At 54.2% G+C, this 20,829-nt stretch overlaps 7 protein-coding genes across 7 annotated transcripts; 1 reads left to right on the forward strand and 6 right to left on the reverse strand.

The window, feature by feature from the left end:
* Nucleotides 1-591: 591 nt before the first annotated feature.
* Nucleotides 592-1,398, reverse strand: G647_05317 (uncharacterized protein; the record flags this gene model as incomplete). The annotated part of the gene is made up of 1 exon (XM_008729648.1): nucleotides 592-1,398. The coding sequence occupies one exon, from the start codon at nucleotides 1,396-1,398 to the stop codon at nucleotides 592-594; it is 807 nt and encodes a 268-aa protein (XP_008727870.1).
* Nucleotides 1,399-3,017: 1,619 nt separating this feature from the next.
* Nucleotides 3,018-5,135, reverse strand: G647_05318 (uncharacterized protein; the record flags this gene model as incomplete). Its single annotated transcript, XM_008729649.1, has 7 exons — nucleotides 3,018-3,214; nucleotides 3,262-3,734; nucleotides 3,784-4,077; nucleotides 4,121-4,167; nucleotides 4,215-4,526; nucleotides 4,573-4,861; nucleotides 4,906-5,135. The coding sequence occupies 7 exons, from the start codon at nucleotides 5,133-5,135 to the stop codon at nucleotides 3,018-3,020; spliced, it is 1,842 nt and encodes a 613-aa protein (XP_008727871.1).
* A 1,361-nt stretch (nucleotides 5,136-6,496) lies between these two features.
* Nucleotides 6,497-7,971, forward strand: G647_05319 (uncharacterized protein; the record flags this gene model as incomplete). Its single annotated transcript, XM_008729650.1, has 2 exons — nucleotides 6,497-6,629; nucleotides 6,680-7,971. 2 exons carry the CDS (start codon nucleotides 6,497-6,499, stop codon nucleotides 7,969-7,971), a joined length of 1,425 nt encoding a protein of 474 aa, XP_008727872.1.
* A 1,313-nt stretch (nucleotides 7,972-9,284) lies between these two features.
* On the reverse strand, nucleotides 9,285-11,171 carry G647_05320 (5-aminolevulinate synthase, mitochondrial; the record flags this gene model as incomplete). Its single annotated transcript, XM_008729651.1, has 2 exons — nucleotides 9,285-10,798; nucleotides 10,850-11,171. The coding sequence occupies 2 exons, from the start codon at nucleotides 11,169-11,171 to the stop codon at nucleotides 9,285-9,287; spliced, it is 1,836 nt and encodes a 611-aa protein (XP_008727873.1).
* Nucleotides 11,172-12,089: 918 nt separating this feature from the next.
* G647_05321 (uncharacterized protein) lies at nucleotides 12,090-13,306 on the reverse strand (the record flags this gene model as incomplete). The annotated part of the gene is made up of 2 exons (XM_008729652.1): nucleotides 12,090-12,243; nucleotides 12,294-13,306. 2 exons carry the CDS (start codon nucleotides 13,304-13,306, stop codon nucleotides 12,090-12,092), a joined length of 1,167 nt encoding a protein of 388 aa, XP_008727874.1.
* Nucleotides 13,307-14,114: 808 nt separating this feature from the next.
* G647_05322 (uncharacterized protein) lies at nucleotides 14,115-16,374 on the reverse strand (the record flags this gene model as incomplete). Its single annotated transcript, XM_008729653.1, has 7 exons — nucleotides 14,115-14,835; nucleotides 14,891-15,617; nucleotides 15,668-15,752; nucleotides 15,805-15,860; nucleotides 15,915-15,934; nucleotides 16,069-16,216; nucleotides 16,290-16,374. 7 exons carry the CDS (start codon nucleotides 16,372-16,374, stop codon nucleotides 14,115-14,117), a joined length of 1,842 nt encoding a protein of 613 aa, XP_008727875.1.
* Nucleotides 16,375-18,504: 2,130 nt separating this feature from the next.
* Nucleotides 18,505-20,709, reverse strand: G647_05323 (uncharacterized protein; the record flags this gene model as incomplete). The annotated part of the gene is made up of 1 exon (XM_008729654.1): nucleotides 18,505-20,709. One exon carries the CDS (start codon nucleotides 20,707-20,709, stop codon nucleotides 18,505-18,507), a length of 2,205 nt encoding a protein of 734 aa, XP_008727876.1.
* Between the last annotated feature and the right edge of the window lie 120 nt (nucleotides 20,710-20,829).

The following is a 20,829-nucleotide window of genomic DNA, read 5'->3' on the forward strand; positions in this document are numbered from 1 at the left end:
CCAAGCTATATGCTCCAACAGTGATAATCAAACCGCGGTCGACTGAAGGCTCGAGTATGTTGTTAGGGCCCATGCCAGGGAGCACCTACAGCACGCAGAGAGTCAGTCACGGGGATTAATCTCCCAAGCCTCGGGGGGCTTTCAAAGCCTTTGTAGCGACGCCGCGAATGTGTGCGGCTGCGCAGGTGCCGGCGTTTGAAGAGCAAAGACCAGCAATACCCGTGTCGACAGGCGCGCACTCAACAGAGATGAAGATATCGACGTCAATCCAACATGAATCAGGCGGATGGACGATGGAATCAAATGGGTCGAGGGAGCTGGGGCATCCCATGCGGACAAGTCCGTCCTCTGCGCCCTCGACAGCTCGCTCTGGCAGCCCTGTAATTACTCAATTACAGTAGCCACGATTGGCTTGGGGGAGGAGAATCACTCTTGGGTGACTCTGCTGGTAGATGTGACGAGGCGATGGCGGGAAGGCCTGGCCTCCTTATGTGCTCTATTATCGACTGGAGACGCTCGTGGAATATCTCCTCTGGAAAGAGTACGAGTACACCATCAACGAGATCAACACCCTCTGGCAGGTCAACGACATCAATGCGTCGCCTTCTCATACTTCTCCCCCAGAGCACTGTACCAAGCATCAATGACCGCACCGGCCGGTCCAGGGGCAATGATATCCTTCCCCTGCTCCCAGCCCTCCTCGACCTCTTGAATGAACTCGTCCACACTCATGGCTGCCTTGTTCTTCTCCTTCGAATTGTCGCTAGGGTCCGTCCTGTCGCGGTGAAGAGCCGTGGAAACAGTGGGCGGGGCGATCTCCACGACCTTGATTTTTCCAGACCTTTCGTACTGCGAGCGCAGATTCAACGAGAACATGTGGACCCATGCTTTCGTGCCGTTGTACACGGGGTTGATTACACTGGACGGCAGGAAACCCAATATACTCGAAACATTGATAATGACGCCTTTCTTGTCCTGCGGTAAGCTGGTGAAATGTGACAGGAATGCTAACGCCAAATGCATCGGTCCACGAATATTGATGTCGATTTCCTCATCCGCTCGGCCCAAGTCAAAGCCGTATTCTTGCTTCTCGCCAATATTCGGGAACTGGAATGGTCTTTGCACGCCAGCATTGTTGATCAAACAGTTGACCTCCGGATGGGACTGCAGGATCTGCTCGACGGTGCTTGGGATTGCTCCGGTGTCGCCCGTGTCGAGAACGTAGTATCCAGCAGCATGGATCTCGGAGACAGTCGTCTTCAAACTCGACTCGCTACGTCCGATCAGGACGACCTTCTTGCCGGCGCGTATCAAGGATTCAGCCATTGCTTTACCCAGCCCAGAGTTGCCGCCCGTTATGACGGCTGCATCGATGAGTGATATCGTTGATTCGGGCATTCTGCTGTCTCAACAAGGCTGCAGGAAACGATGAGTGATTTGACCGTGATATGTCCTCGACGCGGTCAACAGAGCTTCCTTCCTCTGTGGCCGCCGATTTCAGGCTTTGGATAGTCCTGCTTCACAGATATTCTGTCGGTTGTTCCCGTGAGCAAGGAAAGCAAAGGCGAATTCACTTCTGCCAGGATGATCTCTGGCTGGATAATATAACAGAATAACCTGCACATACTAGCTGCATATGTTACGTGAGTCTGATGCACATTCTCCGAGGTGATGCAACATCTGAATCACCATCCACAGCTCCGTCCGCTATCATGACGTGATGGCTCAAAGTCCACTTAGCACAACAACCTGGATGTTATCTGAAGGGTGGCGTGTCCACCTTCTAATGGCTCTATCATTCCCTGCCCTCCAGGCTGATGCGTCGAGTCGAGAACGGTTTCAAGGAACTGTCGAACCAATGAGGACTTGGTGAATTCTTGCCTTTTCCGATCGCATGTCGAGAGGGTTACGAGAATCATGGTATTTTACGTCTCCGTGGCTGCCTCACACCTAGCTGGGTAATGGGAGGGACCAGCTGCAAATGTGCTTTTCACGCATCCAGGTCGTCCTGAGAGGGCCAGAGACAAGCCCCGGACACAACCTTTCTTCAGGACCAGCTTATGTCGAGGCTCACTGTGGACCGAAACACCATGCTGCTATGGGTGGGCACTGCCAGTCAAGATAGCTCACGGGTATTGCACTGCGAAGGTATTACCACCCTCAAAGTCTACGAACTCAGTCCCTGTCATGCGTGACACCGCGTGACGGCGGCAGGACTGATGAAGCTGCATCTTGCAACTTTGCCGTTCTGCCCGCAGCTAGAAACTGCCGTTCTAGTCTACCACGTGCTTCTCCCCCTCTCTCGTCATCGTGGGAGATATAGAATCCTTGGTTGAGGGTGTGGTTTCATTGTTGCTGCAGAAGGAGCACTTGGCCGATGAACCAGCGGCAGTCGTGGGAGGCGAGGTCGATTCTCACGGTCGTCTCCTGCCAAATCGAAAATTGACCGGCGTCGCGCCTTGTGGTCCCGAACTTGTTCTTCGCTGTCGGTATCCTCAGCGAGGTCAAAGACAGAGGAACCTCGACGCTTCTTGGATTGGGTATTTATCAAACTCTTTGGTGGCCTTCCTTGAAGCTCGCAGTTGCTGGGTGGTGTTCCGCCAGAGGAACTCGCGTCTGAGACACCATCGCTTTGGACAGAGGGAGAATGCTTGGTTGAATTCTTGACTTTGCGAAGGCTACCCGGTGTTGCGGGCTGGTCCAAAAAGACAATGGCAGCCGGTCTATTGGGGCAGGCTCGTGCTCCCTGCTCAACTGCAGACGCAGTATTTGGTGTCGTATTCGACAACGATGTGGAATGTGATGGCGTGCTCGAATGCTCGATGGGAAGCACTTTTCGAAGTTTCGGAGTTGAGGGTCGTACGCTCGGTACGTCTTCCCTAGATCCCTGGTGGCCACCCTGCGGGCTCTTATGTGCCGAAGGCCTTGAGGGTTTAAGAAAGTCTTTAGATTGCCGACCGGAAGATTCAGCTTGTGGCTCAAAGGACTTTCTGATCGGAAGAGGTTCTGAAACTGCCCTAGCACCACGGCAAGGCCCTGTTGTGGTTGGCGTTGCGGTTGTGGACAGGGAAGATGGCTGGTGACTCGGCGACATCGAGTCGGCTCTCACACGCAGACGGGCTGCAGATGTTGGTGACGACGTCTCTATCGACGACAAAACTTCCGCTGAGAGCCCCCGATTCGGGCTTCTCGAGGGCCACAGGTTTTGGTGCATCTGCCTAGGAAACGGCTTATATGGCGGCTCGATCGGAGACTGGACACGCCCCATGCTTCTTCTTGGTGGTTTGAGAAAGGCCTTGGAGCACTTTAAGTTTCTGATAGAGCCGCTATCCTGGAACTCGACGATATTTGACCTTGGAATCCGTGGACACCAATGTTTGATTGTCCGCTGGTACAGATCCTCGAAGTCATTCTTGTGGACTTCATTGTAGAACCAGGGGTGCTGGAGTGCTCCGTCTGCTGTCAATCTTGCTTCTTCTTCCAGCACCAGAAGTCTCTCGACGAACTCCTTTGGACGCTGGCGAACTGATTGCCACTCTTTTGAGTCGCGTAGAAAGTTCAGGTTGCAGTCCCCGGCAAGCCTTTCGGAGTATTTGTTCGTACTGGGGTCACAAAACGCCAGTCCTCCCGTCAGGAGGACGACTGTAACACATCCCACGGCCCACATATCCACAGATCGGGTATAACCTGGCCTTTCCGGTTCAACGCTTGACTTCAGATAACCGAGGATCTCACTGCAGCAGTATGAGCAGCCGATGGCTTACGAGCAGTGGTCAGACATACGGTGCAGCGTATTCGTGGGTGCCAATGATCGATGACATGCGATGTAATCTGTTCTCGATTCTCCTGGCTGCACCAAAATCTGTCAGGATGACCCGGCACCCTGCAGCCAGACTGGTCATGAGAACGTTGTCAGGTTTAATGTCGCGGTGAACAATGTTCTTGCTGTGTAGAAATGACAGTGCCATCAAGATCTGGCGGATGATGACTGCTGCCTCAACTTCGAGTAGCTTGCCATCCTTCGACTCGATGTATGAGAATAAATCGCCGGCCGTAACTATCTCTTGCATGATGTACCTGTCCCGTCAGCCATAGACAAGTGAGATCTCGGTTCGCTCACATGGTATTGTCTGTGATGTACACCTTCTCAATGCCAATGATGTTGGGCTGGTGGCAAGGTCAGCTTGCATCGGATGTATGCTTTGTCTCCTTACGTGGCTAATCGATGCCAGGATATCAACCTCACGATAATACTTGCTCAGTTGCCTTTCGAGGGCGTCTTTTCTTTTCTGCTGTAGAGCCCAAGCCTTGAGTTTGCGGACCTGCGTACGGTTGTCAATTTCTTCGGCAGCAACAGGCTGATCTGCCCTTCCAAACTTTATCTGGGCTCCTGGCATAAGCACTCGTAGATCGACAACTTTGCATGCCACTTGGTGTCGAGTGCTTTGCTCAATTGCCATGAATACCTTGCCAAACGCGCCAGAACCGAGGAGTCTGTCGCTCAGAGTGTAGTCTTTGCCGAATTTCTATCCGTGTCAGAATGAACAACAAAACACCTGGCCGCAAGCATACCGCCATCTCAGTCTCTTGTATGTAATCGAAGGTCTCAGGCGTGCGACAGGAGGGCATAGCTGTGAAGATGAGGTATGTTCGACGGCTCAGTCGCAACGTATCTCCGTCGCTAAGCAGAAAGCCCCCATTTCCCTTCCCAATAAAGGAGCCGTTCCAATAGGTGCCATTGAGTGACAAGTCTTCCGCATAGACAAGATTTTCAACTTCGCTTGGCTCGTCATCCTCATAGACGACGGTGTAGATTCTGAGGTGGCGTTTCGAGACGTAGGGATCGTTGAGCACATATTGGCTGGTCTGTAAGCAGTATTCCCATGGAGGAGCTGCTACCCTCACCAACGGCTCTTATCTCGACCAATAATGACCTCGCGATGTGAATAGATCTGCTTGCCTACAACAGGATAGTATGACCAGAGACAGAATCCGTGTTCGAAACCGGCTGCAAACCCACTTCCCAGTACGTTACCGCTTTGATCCTTGTGGGTGAGGACTCCGGCAGGGCCTGTTCCGGTTGAAGCAGATAATGTGCTGCCGACGCGACGAACACCAGAGAAAGGGAGCGTCATATTTCAAGAAGCAAGGAATCAGGTCAACGATGGGTGGGGAAGGGAAAGTTGAGTCGGAACATAGATGAAGAACGCGGAAATAAGATGCTCATGGGAACGTAAGGGAAGAGACACACAAACCTCTACCAGAGGCGACCTTGAGGTACGATTGAATGACATGCCTGGCAAGCAAGATGATACTTGGAAGGTGCTGCCCCCAGCTGCAACTTCATCTGGCAGACGAACGATGTCCAAGGCAGGCGTGACCGATGACCGCATCGAGGACTAGCGCCGACAAACACGCCAAGCCAACGCTCGAGCTCTCAGCGCACAAGAAGATATTCCCCGCACAATGTTCTCATTGAACTCTCACCATCTCATCTAGCAACCTCATCTGCCAACCGATCTGTACGTCTCCTGCCACAAACACTTGCCTTCGAGCCCTACTGACACATTTCAGTCGAGATTAGTCGAAGATGAGAGCCAAGTGGAGAAAGAAGCGAGTTCGTCGCCTCAAGCGTAAGAGGAGAAAGACGAGAGCCCGCAGGTACGATTCAAGGCTTGCCCATTCATCATGATCAGTCCTGACCTCTTTCTACAGCAAGTAATCGCGTCGACTGCTCCATCACGTCCTCCCTCTCGACCAATGTCAATGAATCGTCAACACACAGCTAGTTCTCGCAGCTCGAGCATCACCAGCAGCTAGCGCATCGGCCACAAGTTCACCTCCGGCGGCGTGTTATTCAATCGCTATGGAGGGAGCTTGGTCTACGAAGATTCGGCCTTACTATCAAACGGGTATCATATCTGTGATATCCGTGTAAGAGGAGTGGAGCACGGTCAAACCTCAATGGAGCTGTATGGCGGATTGCTTATGATGTCTTGGGCATCCTAGGAGGATATTGCACGCAGGAATCCTCGGACAATGCACATATGTCTTTAGACTCCGGCAAATCTCAAAAACAGGGCTCTTCGCGCGAAAGAAGCATCGTCCGTTGTCGTCACAGCTGACGGCGTCTACCTCAAGACACAGATAGACAATACGATCAACTGAGCTCTGAATGCCTCTTCTCGTGCTGAACCTGTGATGCCGCCCACTCCAGCTGACTTAGAAGCTGTGATGTTTATTCTGTACTTGTGTCTCTGCATAAAACTCTAGCTGTCCTGACAACAGTGTTCACAGTCAGTCAATCTTGGACTGGACACACTGGACACCCGAAGCTTCCCTCAAGAGATCTCTCCGTGATGTCAATTGTGCAAGCTCAGCCGGCAAAACTTCGGACTTGAACAGAGAAATTTCCCGGTCAACTTCGCGATGCCGGTCTCTCTGCGTCCCGCGTTCACAATCCCCCGGAGACAACTCTCTGCGCAGACTCGACAATATGGAAGGAAAGAAAAGAAAGGTAGCCCCGACTGCGGCACCGGCCGAGGGTGAAAGACCTTCCAAGAAGGCGCAAACTGGCACCGTAAAGGTCACCCACCTCAGCGCCCCAGATATTGCTCAACCAGTCGTCGGTATGTACCTGTATGGTCCTACAGTCAGCGCTCGAGCTGAACAAAGACAGTGACCTCTCCTGGGGTGGCGCTTCCGTCAGACCTCGCCTTCACCGGCTATTCCAAGAAAGAGACAAGCGGAAGGTCAAGCCTCCTCCTTCAGTCTTCCGAACATCCCACGATCGACTATGTCGCAACCGAGAGCGGCACGACCAGCGCCGCCGACAAACACCTCAAGCACTATGTCGCCATATTCGACGCAGCGTCGAACAAGCTCAAAGTCATGGAAGCGAAAAAGATGACCGTGAGGAGTACGGTCCGCGTCCCAGACAGAGAAAGTGAGGACGAGGAGGAAGCGGAAGTCAAAGCCACGCCATCGTCTCGCGCAGCACTAACCCAAGCCTTTGGCACCAAGAAATCAAAGCGAGCAGTCGCGTCTATGGCTGAGAACCGACTCCTGGCCCGTGACGGCGAAACCGACAACCCAGTCTCCGCTGCCATCCTCAACTCAATCAACCACGAAGAAGAGGACGACTCAGAGGCCGGCCTCGCCAGCGGGTCACTAACGGCACGAGCCAACAAGCCTCTGCCCCCGGTAGACCTAAACACCACCGACATCTCCAAAGTGTACGACCTCTCCCAGCTGGTGCATCCCGGGCCGTGGAAAACCACGCTGTCGCAGATGCAAATCGCCTTCTGGCGCGACTGCATACAGAAGAACAAACCCATCCCCAGCAGCCTGCGCTTCATAGCGACACGCATCAGCTACCTCGGACCAAAACACCTCAAAGACCCGGACAACACCGAAATCCTCCAGAAACTCCAACTGCTGCGGTACATCCAGCTGCTGGCCGAGATCCGCAAGTACGTCTCCCACCAAAGCAGCCGCAGACCCATGCTCCCCGTGGAGAAGTGGCCGCAGGGTACAACCAGCGACACGGCGCTTTCCACGGCCTTCAAGGCAAGACTGGTGTCCCACTTTTTCCCCAGCCGGACTCCCACCGTGTTTGCCAAAACTCTGCTTACCTCGACGATCCTGGCCCTGACGCTGCACATTCCGCCCCCGAAATTCACACCGGGTGACACCCCAAGCATGCTCTTCACGGAGCCCAGCGAGATCACGCTCGACCTGGGCGTGCCCGCGGCAGAAATCAACAAACTCTACCGAGAACTAGGCTGCAAGTTGGAGAGCATGACCGACGCAGAGTTGAACAAGTACGGATGGAACAAAATCGCGCGGCCACCGAAAAAGGTCGACGAGGAGACAGGTCAGATTGTCAAGCTGGCGAAGCCCAAGTTTGCGAAGTTGAGGTTCCCCATTGATTTTCCCAAGGTCAGCGCGGGCAGACCAGGAAGGAGGTAAACTGCATCGCGACAAGGCGCGCACGAAAGGAGGTAGAATGCATTAGCAGAAGGCGCCCACGAAAGGAGATGGATTGCACCGCATTGCATTGCACTGTTTAGCGAGCATGAGCCCCATCACCGACGACGATGGTTCGTCTATGACGACGGTTTTGTCCACGACGTCGAACGAGCTTGAACCTTGGGAGGGCGAGAGTGGTTGATAGGAGCAACATGACATGACGTGACACACTATGATGAGCCTTTACCAGACGTACTAGACATGACATGGATGAGCCTTTACCAGACGTACTAGACATGACATGATGAGCCTTTGCCAGACGTACTAGACATGACATGACATGATGTGCCTCTGCCTTTGCCAGAGGTGCGGCGGTACAGAGGTACAGAGGTACAGACGCACAGACGCACAGACGTACAGACGGGAGGTACTACAAGGTCGACCGCGCACCGGCATTTAGACTGAGACTGAGACCAAGGCCGAGACCGAGATACATACTATACACAAGTCGTCGGCCACGGCTGCGGCCTGCAAGGCAATCAGTGAGGAAATCCCCAAATCATCATTTCAACTTATAGTACAGTATCCGTCCTGCCCTAACTATTTATTTATTTGTTTATTTATTCTTCACATCACACATGGTGCGCCGCGCGTTTCGAGCGAATAAATACCTCCCTCCCATAGTAGCGTGCTTGCTTGCTCGCCGTCGTCCGTGATGAGTGGTAGTGGACCAGAGAAAAGCACATCGCAAGCAATATTGTAGACGGCGTGGGGTGTGGGTATGGGCGTGGGCGTGATGTGGCGTCCTAAAGGAAAGGGGCAGGCGAAAATAGGGAGGGAGGGAGGGTAGGTACGCAGACGTCAAGGTCAATCTCAGACGGCCAGTCCAGACGGAACAGAAAGGCGACTGTAGATAGGTAGACAGATGGCATCGGTGACTGTAGGCAGATGGCATCATCGGCTCCGCGTCGAGCCGGAATATATAAAGGCAGCTATAGGTATAGCTATGGATGGATGGCGATAGCTACAGACACGGCATAGCATAGCATGGCATGGCCAGCATGGCATGGCCACTCGCTAGCTAAGCATGTGTGTGAGCTACAGCATGTAATCAAAGGCCGAAGAGCCGGATATTTTGACCCCCGTCCAACTGTTCTCTCCGTCTCTCTGTCTCTCTCTCTACCTCTTTCTCGGAAGCAAAGAATGATTTTCAGCCACATACGCACATATACACACAAGTTCATACCACATTCATATGACAGAACCCACGCGGACCATACCGCGCGACGAGCACTGCAGGGCAGGCTGAAAGCTTAAGCCGCGGCGGCAGCCACGATCGGGACTCTTTCGGCCGTGGCCTCCTCGACGTGAGTTTCCGCAGCGAGACTCTGGTCCGCGTCGACAAGCTGAGCGTCGGTCCAAAGCGGCTGCACCGGTTCGGCGTCCTTGACGCCCACGCCAACGAAGCCGCCTTGGGCTGCCCAGTCGGCGACGCGCTTGATGGAGAGTCTATTCCAGACATTCTCGAGCGCTTCGACGAGCTCGGCGCGCAGAGCCGCAGTATGTCCAGGCGTGGGGGTGATGCGGAGGCGCTCCTCGCCGCGCGGCACGGTGGGGTAGTTGATGCTCTGCACGTAGATGTCGTAGTCGGTCAGAAGCATGTCCGACGCTTTCTTTGCGGTCTCGGCGTCCCCAACGAGGAGGGGCACAATGTGCGACGGGTTCGGAATGACAGGGATGCCGCGGGCCGTCAAGTCGTCTTTCAGGGCGCGGGTGTGAAGTTGCTGGAGGCGACGGTCCCCTTGGTAGCGAATTTGATATTCAATTGCCGTGCGGGCGCCGGCCATGGTCGCTGGTGGAAGGGAGGTGGTGAAGATGAAGCCCGGTGCGAGAGAACGGATCGTGTCAACCAGGGCGCTGGAACCGGCGATGTAGCCGCCGACGCAGCCGTAGGCTTTGCCGAGGGTGCCCGTGATGATGTCGATTCTATCCATGACGGTTCCGCGTTGGGATTCCTTGGTTCTATTTGGGTCGGCATAGACGTCGTAGTCGAGATGCTCGGCCACACCGGCGCCACGCGGGCCATACATTCCGACAGCGTGGACTTCGTCGAGGAAGGTGATGGCACCGTACTTATCTGCCAGGTCGCAAATTGCTTCGATCGGGGCGACGGAGCCGCACATGCTATAGACGGACTCGAAGGCGATAATTTTGGGGGTTTCGGGTGATAAGCTGGCGAGTTTCGCCTCCAGGTCGGCCAGATCATTGTGTTTGAAGACCATTTTCTTGGCACCGGAGTGTCGAATGCCTTGAATCATGGAAGCGTGATTCATGCTGTCGCTGAGAATCACACAATCGGGCAATTTGCTGCCCAGCGTCGCCAACGTAGCATCATTGGCGACGTAGCACGACGAGAACACCAAGGCTCCTTCTTTGCCATGCAAGTCCGCCAGGCTCTTTTCCAGGGCCACAGCATGTTGGTTGTGACCCGAAATATTTCGCGTCCCCCCCGCCCCAGCGCCGTACATGTCCAAGGTTTCTTTCATGGTCTTCAGAACGTGGGAGTTGCGGCCCATGCCGAGATAGTCGTTGGAGCACCAGACGGTCACCTTCTCCTCCTTGGCCGCCATGTGGGCACGTGGAAACTCCTTGGCCAGACGGTTGATGTTGTTGAAGTAGCGGTAGGATTTGTCCTTGTGCTTCTTGTCGAGCTCGTTGTTGTAGAAAGCTTCATAGTCAAACCGAGGGGCTGGCGGGGCATGGGGCTTCGGTCCAGCGAAGGTGTCAGGTTTCTTGCCAAAGGCCTTCACCTTCTGTGGTGGCGGAGCTAGGGAAACGTCAGTACCACTTCAGCACGGCGCTGGAGAGGCTGAAATACCTTGCTGCTCGGGCCGGAACACGTTGGTGTCGACACTGGCTTTCTTTTCAGCTGCAGTGTGCAATTTTTTCTCGAGCAGAGACTTGACGACACCAGTGCCGGCCGCAACGCTGCCGTAGCTGCGGCGATGGTTGATCCGGGCACTCTGGACGGCCAGAGCCTTGTTCATGACGGGGCATCGTCGAGCAATGAACTGCAGATTCGTGATCGTGCCGCCACCAGGGGACTGGCGGGTGGTGGACGACAGGGAGCGCAGTGTCGCGGGAGACGTCTTCTTGAGGAATGGGCACACGCCCTTGGATTGATGGAGGAGTGCCTCCATATCGCAGGTCGACTGGGAGTATCGCAGGCAGTTTCTTGAGGTCAGATAGTAGAGGACGGAGGGGAAGGATGAGGACGTCGGTCAGCTCATATTCATCCACAGAATTGAAGCCGTCACAAAAGCGAAGTAGTAATCGGCCAAGAAAGGCGACCGTCTGACAGCGCGACTCCACACGACGAGGTCCAGAAGCCTGAAGAAGCCAACATATTGCCGAGTCAGACTTCCACTTGTCCCTGGCTCCTCGCTTCGAGCGGCACTGCGGAGGGAGGAGTTGACGAATCATACGAGCGCCATTGGTGATGGGAGAAGTCTCGCTGCATATTCCCGCTTTCGTCGTTGGGTCGATTCCCGGGGCAGAACGTTGTTTTCTTAGCAGGCCCGCCTACAGTAAGACCTCGATATGTGCATGGTAGGTACATAGTATGTCCGGAAATTGTTCCTCTGAGAATTGTCCCTTCCTCTTGCTACCGAATGATTTCGATCCGACAGCCGTTACATGGCCGAGCATACCGCTTCGGATGATTGATTCGGTGGCCAGAGAAATTTGGTCTATGTCTGCACTCACCATGTGTCAGGAGATGTCCACAGCCCTCTGGGGATCGCCCCAAAAGACCGGAATCCTAGCACTTTGTGCTGGTTATTGGACCTCTTAGCGTGTATACATGCTATGGACGGGCGGGGGGGGGGAAGCATTTCAGGAAACCATGGTACCCGAGCCTTGATCCACGGTACCTCGTCCGCTGTGCCGGCCTCGTTGTGCCTGCCTGGGTCCATGCTTCGTGCGCCACATCTGGGCTTTCCAAAGTCCTCATGGATAGTTGTTCAGGTGTGGCTGACTGTCTCTTGTGTCACCGTTTCGCTCTCGTTCTCGTCCGTTTTCGAGGCTAGTTTCTAGCAACGAGGCATGCAAATTTTGGATCATCCTGAGAAGGGCCTGCATCGATGAGACCACTTGACGTCCCTGCGCTTTCTTCGCTGTTCCTCCTTCGCTGTTCCTCCCTTCGGCCTTTCCTCGTCGTCCACGTCATTGCGAGCAAAGGCATACAAGGCATAGCACAAGCCACAAGCAGCACTGCCAATCGTCAGCGTAGTTGCAAAGACTGGCGCCGTTAAGTACCATACCAGAAAAGATCTCTTCCATCATCAGTCAGCCTCTTTCGACAACGGATACAGATCTTGTTGCCCAATTCAAGGAACATCGACATCGCAACTGTCGAATTTGGTTTCACAATGGAGCCCCAAGTCTCCTCTGTCACAAGTCTGCCACGACCATTGTTCTGATTGAGGTGATAGCTGCCGGCAAGGACAAATGACTGCCATGGATGTCCCAGGAAATGTTGCTGGAGGAATCCCGAGAAGGTCGCTGGATATTCGCAGGTTGAGAAGGGTAGCATTATCGACGATCCGAATGCGTCATCGAATCTGACCCTATCGGCACCAAGTATGGAGAGCTGGGGACATAGTCGGACGGCCATTTGCGAGAACGCCACAATGGTGCATAGGATTAGAATTGCAGATGCTGGATCGGGTCTCGCAAGGTCGATGAAGGCTCGGAGCGTTATCTTCAATCCGCTGTCGTGTCGTGAGACAAACAGGGCAGCAATCAGCATTGGCGTGACGGCTTGGTCATGCGACATATGAAGCTGTCGGCAAAGCGGCCGTGAGGGCTTCTTGAATGAAGGAAAGGACGGAAGGACTTCACTGCGGGTATCCAGGCGCGGTGACCGATGTTTGCCCATGGTCGTTAATGTCATCTGTGCCTGACAACCTTCTCTATGCTGCCTGCGAGCCCCTTTCTCAAAAGCAGTTTGCATTTGCAGAATCGGCTTCGAGAGGGCAGTCTCTGACCGGGAGATTCTCTCAAGGGTCTGTCGGGTATCGAGGGTGGATTCTGTACGACTGGCTTGGACTTGCTCACTGTCGCGGACCTGGACCATCGAAGGTCTTGCCTCATCTTGCACACCGTCCAGGAAGGCTTCAAGGCCGTCAACAGCTGCCAACTCGTGCTTGAGACTTGTTAATGCGGCTACAGCCTGTTGCTCTGACCCGTCTTCGTCTTTCAGAGCCTCAACAACCCTCTTGGCTGCAAGAAACCCGTTGACAAGATCGCTGGGTGAAATACCCACCACGGACATGATAGAGCTGCTGGCACAACAGAAAGGTTATCCATACCGGGGGGGGGGTGGTCGGTTTTGATAACAGCAATGCTGCGAGAGTGTGGTCAGCTGGCGGAAAGACGCTACCTACTAGGAAGGGAAAGGGACAGGCAGTAACAGTTGCACAAAGTGCCAATGAGCTGAGCGACTCAGCCGCCCTTCTGGCTGGGACGTCTAGAGCCAATGAGCCAGATATACTGGCAAGGCAGACTGCGGCTCGCTGTAAAGCGATAGTGCAGCTGGTGGGCTGGACTTGCCGGTCACTGACGGCCTCCGTCGTCGGCTCTGTGTGTTTGTATGCAGGCGCGAAGCACGGGCGGCAAGGTTCAGGAACATATATATCCGATCTAGTGATTCTCATGGATTTTGGATTGCTTTGTGACATATGTTCGATGCTGCCTGGCTGAACATGGACGCCAAGTGCTGGTAAATCCATTTCTCGCTTGTACGCACGAGTGACGACCTTGTATTTAACAGGCGTAATGATGTGATGCTTGTTCGCACATGCCCATTGCTTCAAATACCCCCTCGTCGGTCTCTCTCGGTAGTGACCTCGCGTGCTTTGCAATGGATGAACAACTCCGAATTCAAACTCACTCAAGCCGGCAATACATTCTGGCCCTTGTTTGCTTTGCTAAGACGACCATCTTCAAGGATTGTTATCCCCCGGCTTTTGACGTCCTTGTTATCTTAATCCGTCCCTCCAATCGCGGTGCAATGGCCTGAGTAAGCTGTCAATATGCAAGTCTACGGCACTCTCTCTCCTTTTCGGACAGGACGGCATAGATCATTTGGTAGCACTTACCCGGGTCCAGTCGATGTGAAATTCCCCTTCATTCATAGGATCGACACACGCTGCTTCGTCCCTTACACCAGCAAGTCGCCGCCATTTCCGGGTCACCTTCCTCGCGATGAGCGATTCCCTCTGGCTCAATTTATCCCTGTGAGCCGGCACAAGATGGTCAGCTTCATCTTCAGAGTCGTCCAATGGTGTGGTTGTTTCTGTCTTGGTGGTTTCCGGCTTCGATCTGCCCGCATTAACGTTGGGCTCCACGACTGGATGTGTTTCATGCAAGTCCTCGTGTATAGCGTTCCAGTGACGACTTAGACTCTTCCCCCAGTGCTTCCATTTGCCGATCGTTTTCAGAGACATAAAGTACTGTCGCAGCATCATGCTGATCAAGATGCCATTCTCTTCAGAAACAATCTCTTCGGCCTCACCGCCCTCGGACTTCACCAGCAACGAATCGAAGCCATCTTTGCCTCGGCCCATGTAGCCACGTGTGACAAGGACGTACTTGCGTTCGAGATCGAGGGGCTCACCACCAATCTTGGTCCATTTGATCCGATGGTTTGGGGGCAAGGAAGGGTCGAACTCGAACTCAATGTCCGACACTTGAGGGAAACGGCCTTCGAGAGCTGGATAAGCGCAGACTGAGTTTTCCAGTGCTGCGAGGAGAGCGGCTCCCGTGACTCGTATCACGATTGTTGGATCCTCGAACGGAAAGCTTGACACAATGGGATCAGCAAAGTTCCTGGAAAGACTTCGCTGATGGAACTTACCAATTCATAATGTCTTTCAGTTTCAGGACCCCTGGAGGGTATATCTGGTCTCCCCGTATCGTGCCAGATGCCATGAGGCAGCAATCGCCATTGTAGTGGACGCGCATCAGATCACAAACGAAGTTGCCGATATTGGACTCTTTCAACCGAACCGTGGTGAATCTTGCATCTAGGGGAGAAGCGGTATATCCCAAGGGCTTCTCCAATTTGTCCTTCAAGGATGTTGTCAGTTTCTCGACGACTTGAGCCATTTCATCGTCGGGAGGAATATCCGCCACAATGTCGCGCCTCACGATATGAAAATCCCATTTCTTATCGTCGCTAGGACGCCGCCGTGCCTCGATGTAGCTAAGTTGCTTGAAGTCACTGCCGGAGCGCAAGACATGGGTGCCGTTGATGAGAGAGTGCTGATAATAGTGGTCATGGCCTCCGAGGACCAGGTCCACTAAGCCTTCCGGCGTCTTTTCGGCGAGTTTGTTGTCATTCGGTTCTCGTTGGTGCGTTAATGCGATAATGATCTCTGCACCGTCTTCCCGGAGCTTAGGTGCGAGCTCTTTCGCCGTAGCCGAGACTGACTTGTAGACGAGGTCCGGGGGCAGTGAGTTGATCGTGTCAAGCCACTCGCGTTCAACGAGGCCAATGACACCGATCTTGATGCCGTTGCTCGCTGTCAGCATAACCGTCTTGAGTGCCTTGCCTAACGGTACGTCTGGACCATGCTGTGGATCTGGAGTCCTTCGTCAGTAGGCATCCTGTCATACCGGAAAATACCCGAACCAAGAACATTGGCCAGCAACCACGGGAAGTCGCATTTTTGTGCGAGGCTGCGGAATTGTTTGACTCCGAAGTCAAGATCGTGATTCTCGGCACAGGTCAGCAAGGATTGTGCTCAGAGAAATTGGATCGCCACCTACTCCCACGCAAGAGACATCAGTTCCAAGTAGGTTGAGTACGGGCACCATGTGACTGCCTGTTGCTGTCAATCGACGTGCTCAGGTGGCATTGGTGGAGGAGCGAGTCGTACCTTTGGTGATACTGCTCTCACTGCAAGAACGTTAGATCGGTCTCTGACTCGTCGGGACTGGGATCCACCGAGAAAACGGGGTATCAAGACCCTGTCTCAACCGGGCAAACGTCTGGATTGCCGACGCAGGACGTGACGATGAAGGACAACCTACAGGCTGGGATTGAAGGCATCGCCAGAGAAAAGGGTGAGCAGCTTGGGTTGACCTGAGAAGCGCTCATGGTTGCGGTAGTAGTTGCAAACGGTCTGGAAGCGAGCGGCGCCGCCTACTGGTTCGGCAGAGGAGGCATCGACATGATAGACTGGATTTTGCGGCGTTACTAGGTGGAGGTGCAGGCGACAAGCGAAAGGCTCCGAGGCAAGGTGTGTACAAACCGTCATTGAAGTGCAAGAATCGCAGGTCAGGTGGAGTGGAAGTATCGCCGGCGGTGTAAGTGACGGTTTCCGGGGCTGCCTCCATGATTCCCTCTGTCAGGGAGCCCGTCGCCACCGGCGCCCTACAGTTCAAGGGGCTCTAAAGAGTGGATGAGTCTCTCTAGAGACCAACCGTGGAACCTGGAAAAAGTACAAGACCCGAAATATCTCGTGTCTGGGACGAGGGGAAGGACACGTTCGCCCAGACGACACAAGGGAGCGGCGGAAGGATTGGCGGGCGGTTGCCAAATGGAGAGTCTTGAAGCGACGCCGCTTACATAATACGCGAATGCTCTGTGAGCCTCACACGACATGGTCTCTGGGTGTACACAGTCCCTGTCCCATAGTCGCACCACGGACAAGACAGGTGCGTGTTGCGATCGTCCTGACCCTGATGCCCAGGTACAGAGAAGATTTCAGGGTGGGACATCTCGTCATTGCCTCTCACTGTTGCCCGGTAGCATTTTGGCTGCTCGAGAGCCCTCGACCAGCTCAACAGCTTCGTGTAGGATGACTCGGGTTGTACTTTGGATCTTTCAGTTTGTCGCCGAATGCAACCGCTGCTGTACGATTCGAGGGCATCTTCGGCGCATCGGTGAAATACCGCTTGATCTCTGAGAATTTACTGGCGATGCGGCCTGAGGATGATATGGTGCGTGATGGGTTTTGGTTCTTATCGTCTCCAGCAAGACCCATAGTAGATACAGTACCACGTGTAGCACCTGCTGCACCAGAGGAGTATGAAAGAGATCTTCCGAGGTGGAAAGAATCTCGCTAGCGTGATGTCGTTGCCACAGTCCTCCGTCCTTGAGATCGAACTGAACCAGATCACGAATGGTGCTTGCCGAGATGAACAAGGATCGCGTGGAGAGCAGAACACGCTTTCTCCACATCTCAAAAGCTGGTCGGCAGGCTGCTGCCAGTGTCTCGCACCTTCAGTCTCTACATCTCGAAGGTCAGTATCCATCTCATACATTCCACGACGCAGACAAAGAATCCAGGCCTCACTGCTCCCAGGCCGAGTCTCGATGCCGAAACAAACTCTTCACTACAGCTACAACAGGTCGAGGGCACGGCACGCCCGACCAGGAAGGCTACATGCAGCAAACCCAAGCCTGTTTCGTACCCATTCTGTGTCGGTTGTTACGGCCCGGTGACACTTCCAGAACAGAGATCGAAGGGATGCAGCCTCCCGAGACCGTTTTCCGCTTGTGAGAGCAAGGATAAGACCTCACCCTCGTTCTTCCGCCGAGCTTTTCTCGAACGGTTTACGCGCCTTTTGCTGCTTGAAGTCAAGCACACTTCACACGGCTGAGCCTTTCTCGATCTCGCACACTCACTGCCAACACATGGCAATCATGTGCGCGTCATCTTCGTGCGTCACGTCCGGCAGCCAAAGAGAAGAGAGCCAAGCGCAGAGAAGAGGAAGTCATATCCATGCACACAACCAGGCAATGAAGACTCTGGCACAGTCCGAGGCGAACGAGTCGGTCAAACTCGCTGGTCGAAAGACACAAGCGTCTGTGGCAGATCTGCGACCGGTTCTGTTCTCAACAGAACGCAGCGTCAGCCCGTACGTTTGCTCTTTTGACCTTCCGCTGATGAGGCTACCACTACTTTATAGTTTTCAATCTGAGCCTCAATTTTCGCGCAGCGATGCGGGCTGTGTGCTGGGCTAGGACTTCTCGTCGTCTCGTAGGTCCTTTCAGTCCATGGCTGTTGAATGTCGAGTGCCCCCTGATGCCGCAGCGGAAATTCGACTATGTCTGCGGTCGCATCAAATACTCAAGGTTTTCACCAGAGCCAGGTTGAGCACCATGGACACACGAGAAAGAAAGCTCAACTGTCGAGTCGGACAGGATGGCTGCAGTGCCTGAAGAGTGGCGACTGACGTGCGAGCCCGAGAGAGAGAAGGAAGCAGACTGAACGAGGACCACCCGATGAAGAGAGAAGTCCGAAAAGCCAAAGTTGAGACAGCCGAAGATGGGCATACGCCTCTGTTGAAGTGTCCGCCCTTCCTTCTGGCTGTCGGAGCAAACACAAGAGAGCTAATCTGAGGGTGGGAGTCCTCGTTCAATCGTTTCTCCGCCGGTTCTAATTACTGCTGGCCACAACTGTGCTGGTCCAGGATCATACGCAGGTCATCCACCGTCTAGGCTCACTTAGAGCAGCCAAGTCAACTTGCCTCCTCAGCAAATCGAACACCAGGGCACAGCCTCAGACAGTTCAGAAGGCTGTCTACCTTGACTCGAGCAAAGGCCTGATTCACGTCGTCCAGACCAATACCAACAAGTACGTCGTCTCCCAGATACCCAGTTCCCAGCTGAGACATGTAATCGACATCGTCGTTCTCATGATCCTGGTTGGCGGCTGCAGAATGTGGGCTCCAAGTCCAGGCTAGACTCGGCGTGTATGTAAAATACGCCGGGCTCTTGTCGAACCCGTCGTCTTCACCAATCTCCCGTTCATGTATGCCCCGTCTCATGAGTTTGCTTCCTCCTCCTCTGTCGGCCATCCTCATGGTTGCATTCGACTTTCTCTTTAGCTCTGCTTCTCCGCTGACCGGCCAGTTTTCGTCCTTGGTCCATGGCTTCGCCCATTCGTCCCTCATCAACAACGGCAAGCGACTGACACCCAGGATCTGAAATGGCTCTCTGCCCTCCCACACAACCACGTACCTCTCGTAGCGCAGTGGCAGGTCCAGCTCGTTACTGAACTTCCGATGTATAATCGCAAAGTGTACTGAGCGACCACCTGCCACGGCGCCTGTTGTCTCACCGCCGGTATTGTCGTCATCGGTATAATCGTCATCTCGACACGCTGGATCGGTGCGAGCTTGTGCTCTCGTGCACAATATTAGCCGCAAAGAGTTGGAGCCCTGGTGCCAGTGGCCGATACTGCCGAAAGAGTCTTCAAAATCCCCCTCTTCTGCTGAAAAGCAGGGTTGCTCATGTGGATGAGTAAGGTTCGGTGTGGTGAAGCCATTGCCAATGAGTTTGGAGAATGTTCGACCTCCGCGCCTCTCCTTTTCCATCCATGTTCTCCTTTCCTTCGTCCTTGGCTTCGTCGTCGAGTTATTCGCATGGCCCGTGATTTTCGTGACATTCGAATACCGGTAATCTTGCGATTGATTCCCTCCGAGGCCTAGTCTTGGGAGCCCTTCTAGGTCTTGTCCCGCCTCCAGTCCAGCTTCGTCTTTACTCAGCAGAGGATCACCCAACAGGTCATATTGCACATACGCCTCTTCACCACTCGGAAACCACAACACCCAGTTCTTTTCCACGCTGGCCCGACTCCCCCGCGGATTCCTAGTGATCTCTGTGAGGTGAGGATAGCTCATCGACGGCTTGAACCCAAGACTAACACCATTCCCTGCCACCTCGCTCCCTTCCTCTCCGCCGCTATCTCTCCTCACCACCCCCAGAGCGCTGTCCTCCCGACTCAGGATCGTCTCAAGTACTGGATAAACGACCCTCAAGTCCACAATCCAAAGCCCCACACATCCATATCGACTCGCGCTATTCACCAGGATCAACGGTTCCCCCTTGTCGCTCCAAAACACCCTAGGATCGTGGAATCCAGGTATATCAGGGAACGCGAGCCACGCGTCCTCGCACTTCTCTGCCGGCGTGGGCGGGATGTTTATCTTGAGCGGCTCGCTAACGCACCTTAAACCACCACCACTGCCGAGGTGGAAATGATCCGAGGGCGTGCACGGGCGGGTGTCAGGCGGGAGGTGAGTCTGACCTTGTGACGTGGATGCAGAGGAGGAGGAGGAGGAGGGTTGTTGTTGTTGAGGCAGACAAATGTCCGCGAGACAGATCTGCGATTCCTGGTGGAAGCCCGACGTCACGACGCGGGAAACGAGGATATATCGCGCCGGGTGCGCCCAGTAGGGCAAGGGGATTATCGCCGGGTTGAAGAAACGCGTCGTGCTGGTCTTGGCCGTGGGCGGCGAATCGAGCTGTCCTCCGTTCTGGTCTTCAGCCCGCTTGTCAAGTTCAGATGAGGCTGAAGTCGGGGTGAGGCTGATATTGTACAGAATCTCAGGGAGTCGGATATGCGAGGTGTGCTCGTTCGCTGGGATGGGGCAGTGCGTGAACTGCTTGATCACAGGGTGAGCCAGTGGGAGGGGCAGCGCGTGTGACGGCGGGCGGTAAGTGGTCTTACGGCCAGCAGAGAGGTGAGGATGAGCAGACGCGTTGTAGAGGAGGGTGATTTTCGCACTGTTGGAGAGCTCTCTCTGTAGCGCCGCTTGGAGGAGTGCATCATGCGATGATCTGAGGGATCCTGTGTCTGCGAGAACACGGAGAATAACCAGGAGTATGAGGATGACGGCCGCTGGGAGCAAGAATCGGCGTGCTGAAGGAAGGGTGAACATCGTGCTGGTGGTTTCTAGCTTTAAGAGCAAACTGAAAGTGCGGTCAAAGTGAGCCAAGTCGGTAAAGAGGTCTAAATGTTTACTGGGTGATGGATCAGGCCAGAAACATAATGGCGGCTG

The sequence above is a fragment of the Cladophialophora carrionii genome (assembly GCF_000365165.1).
Source record: "Cladophialophora carrionii CBS 160.54 unplaced genomic scaffold supercont1.4, whole genome shotgun sequence".
Lineage (NCBI taxonomy): Eukaryota > Fungi > Ascomycota > Eurotiomycetes > Chaetothyriales > Herpotrichiellaceae > Cladophialophora > Cladophialophora carrionii.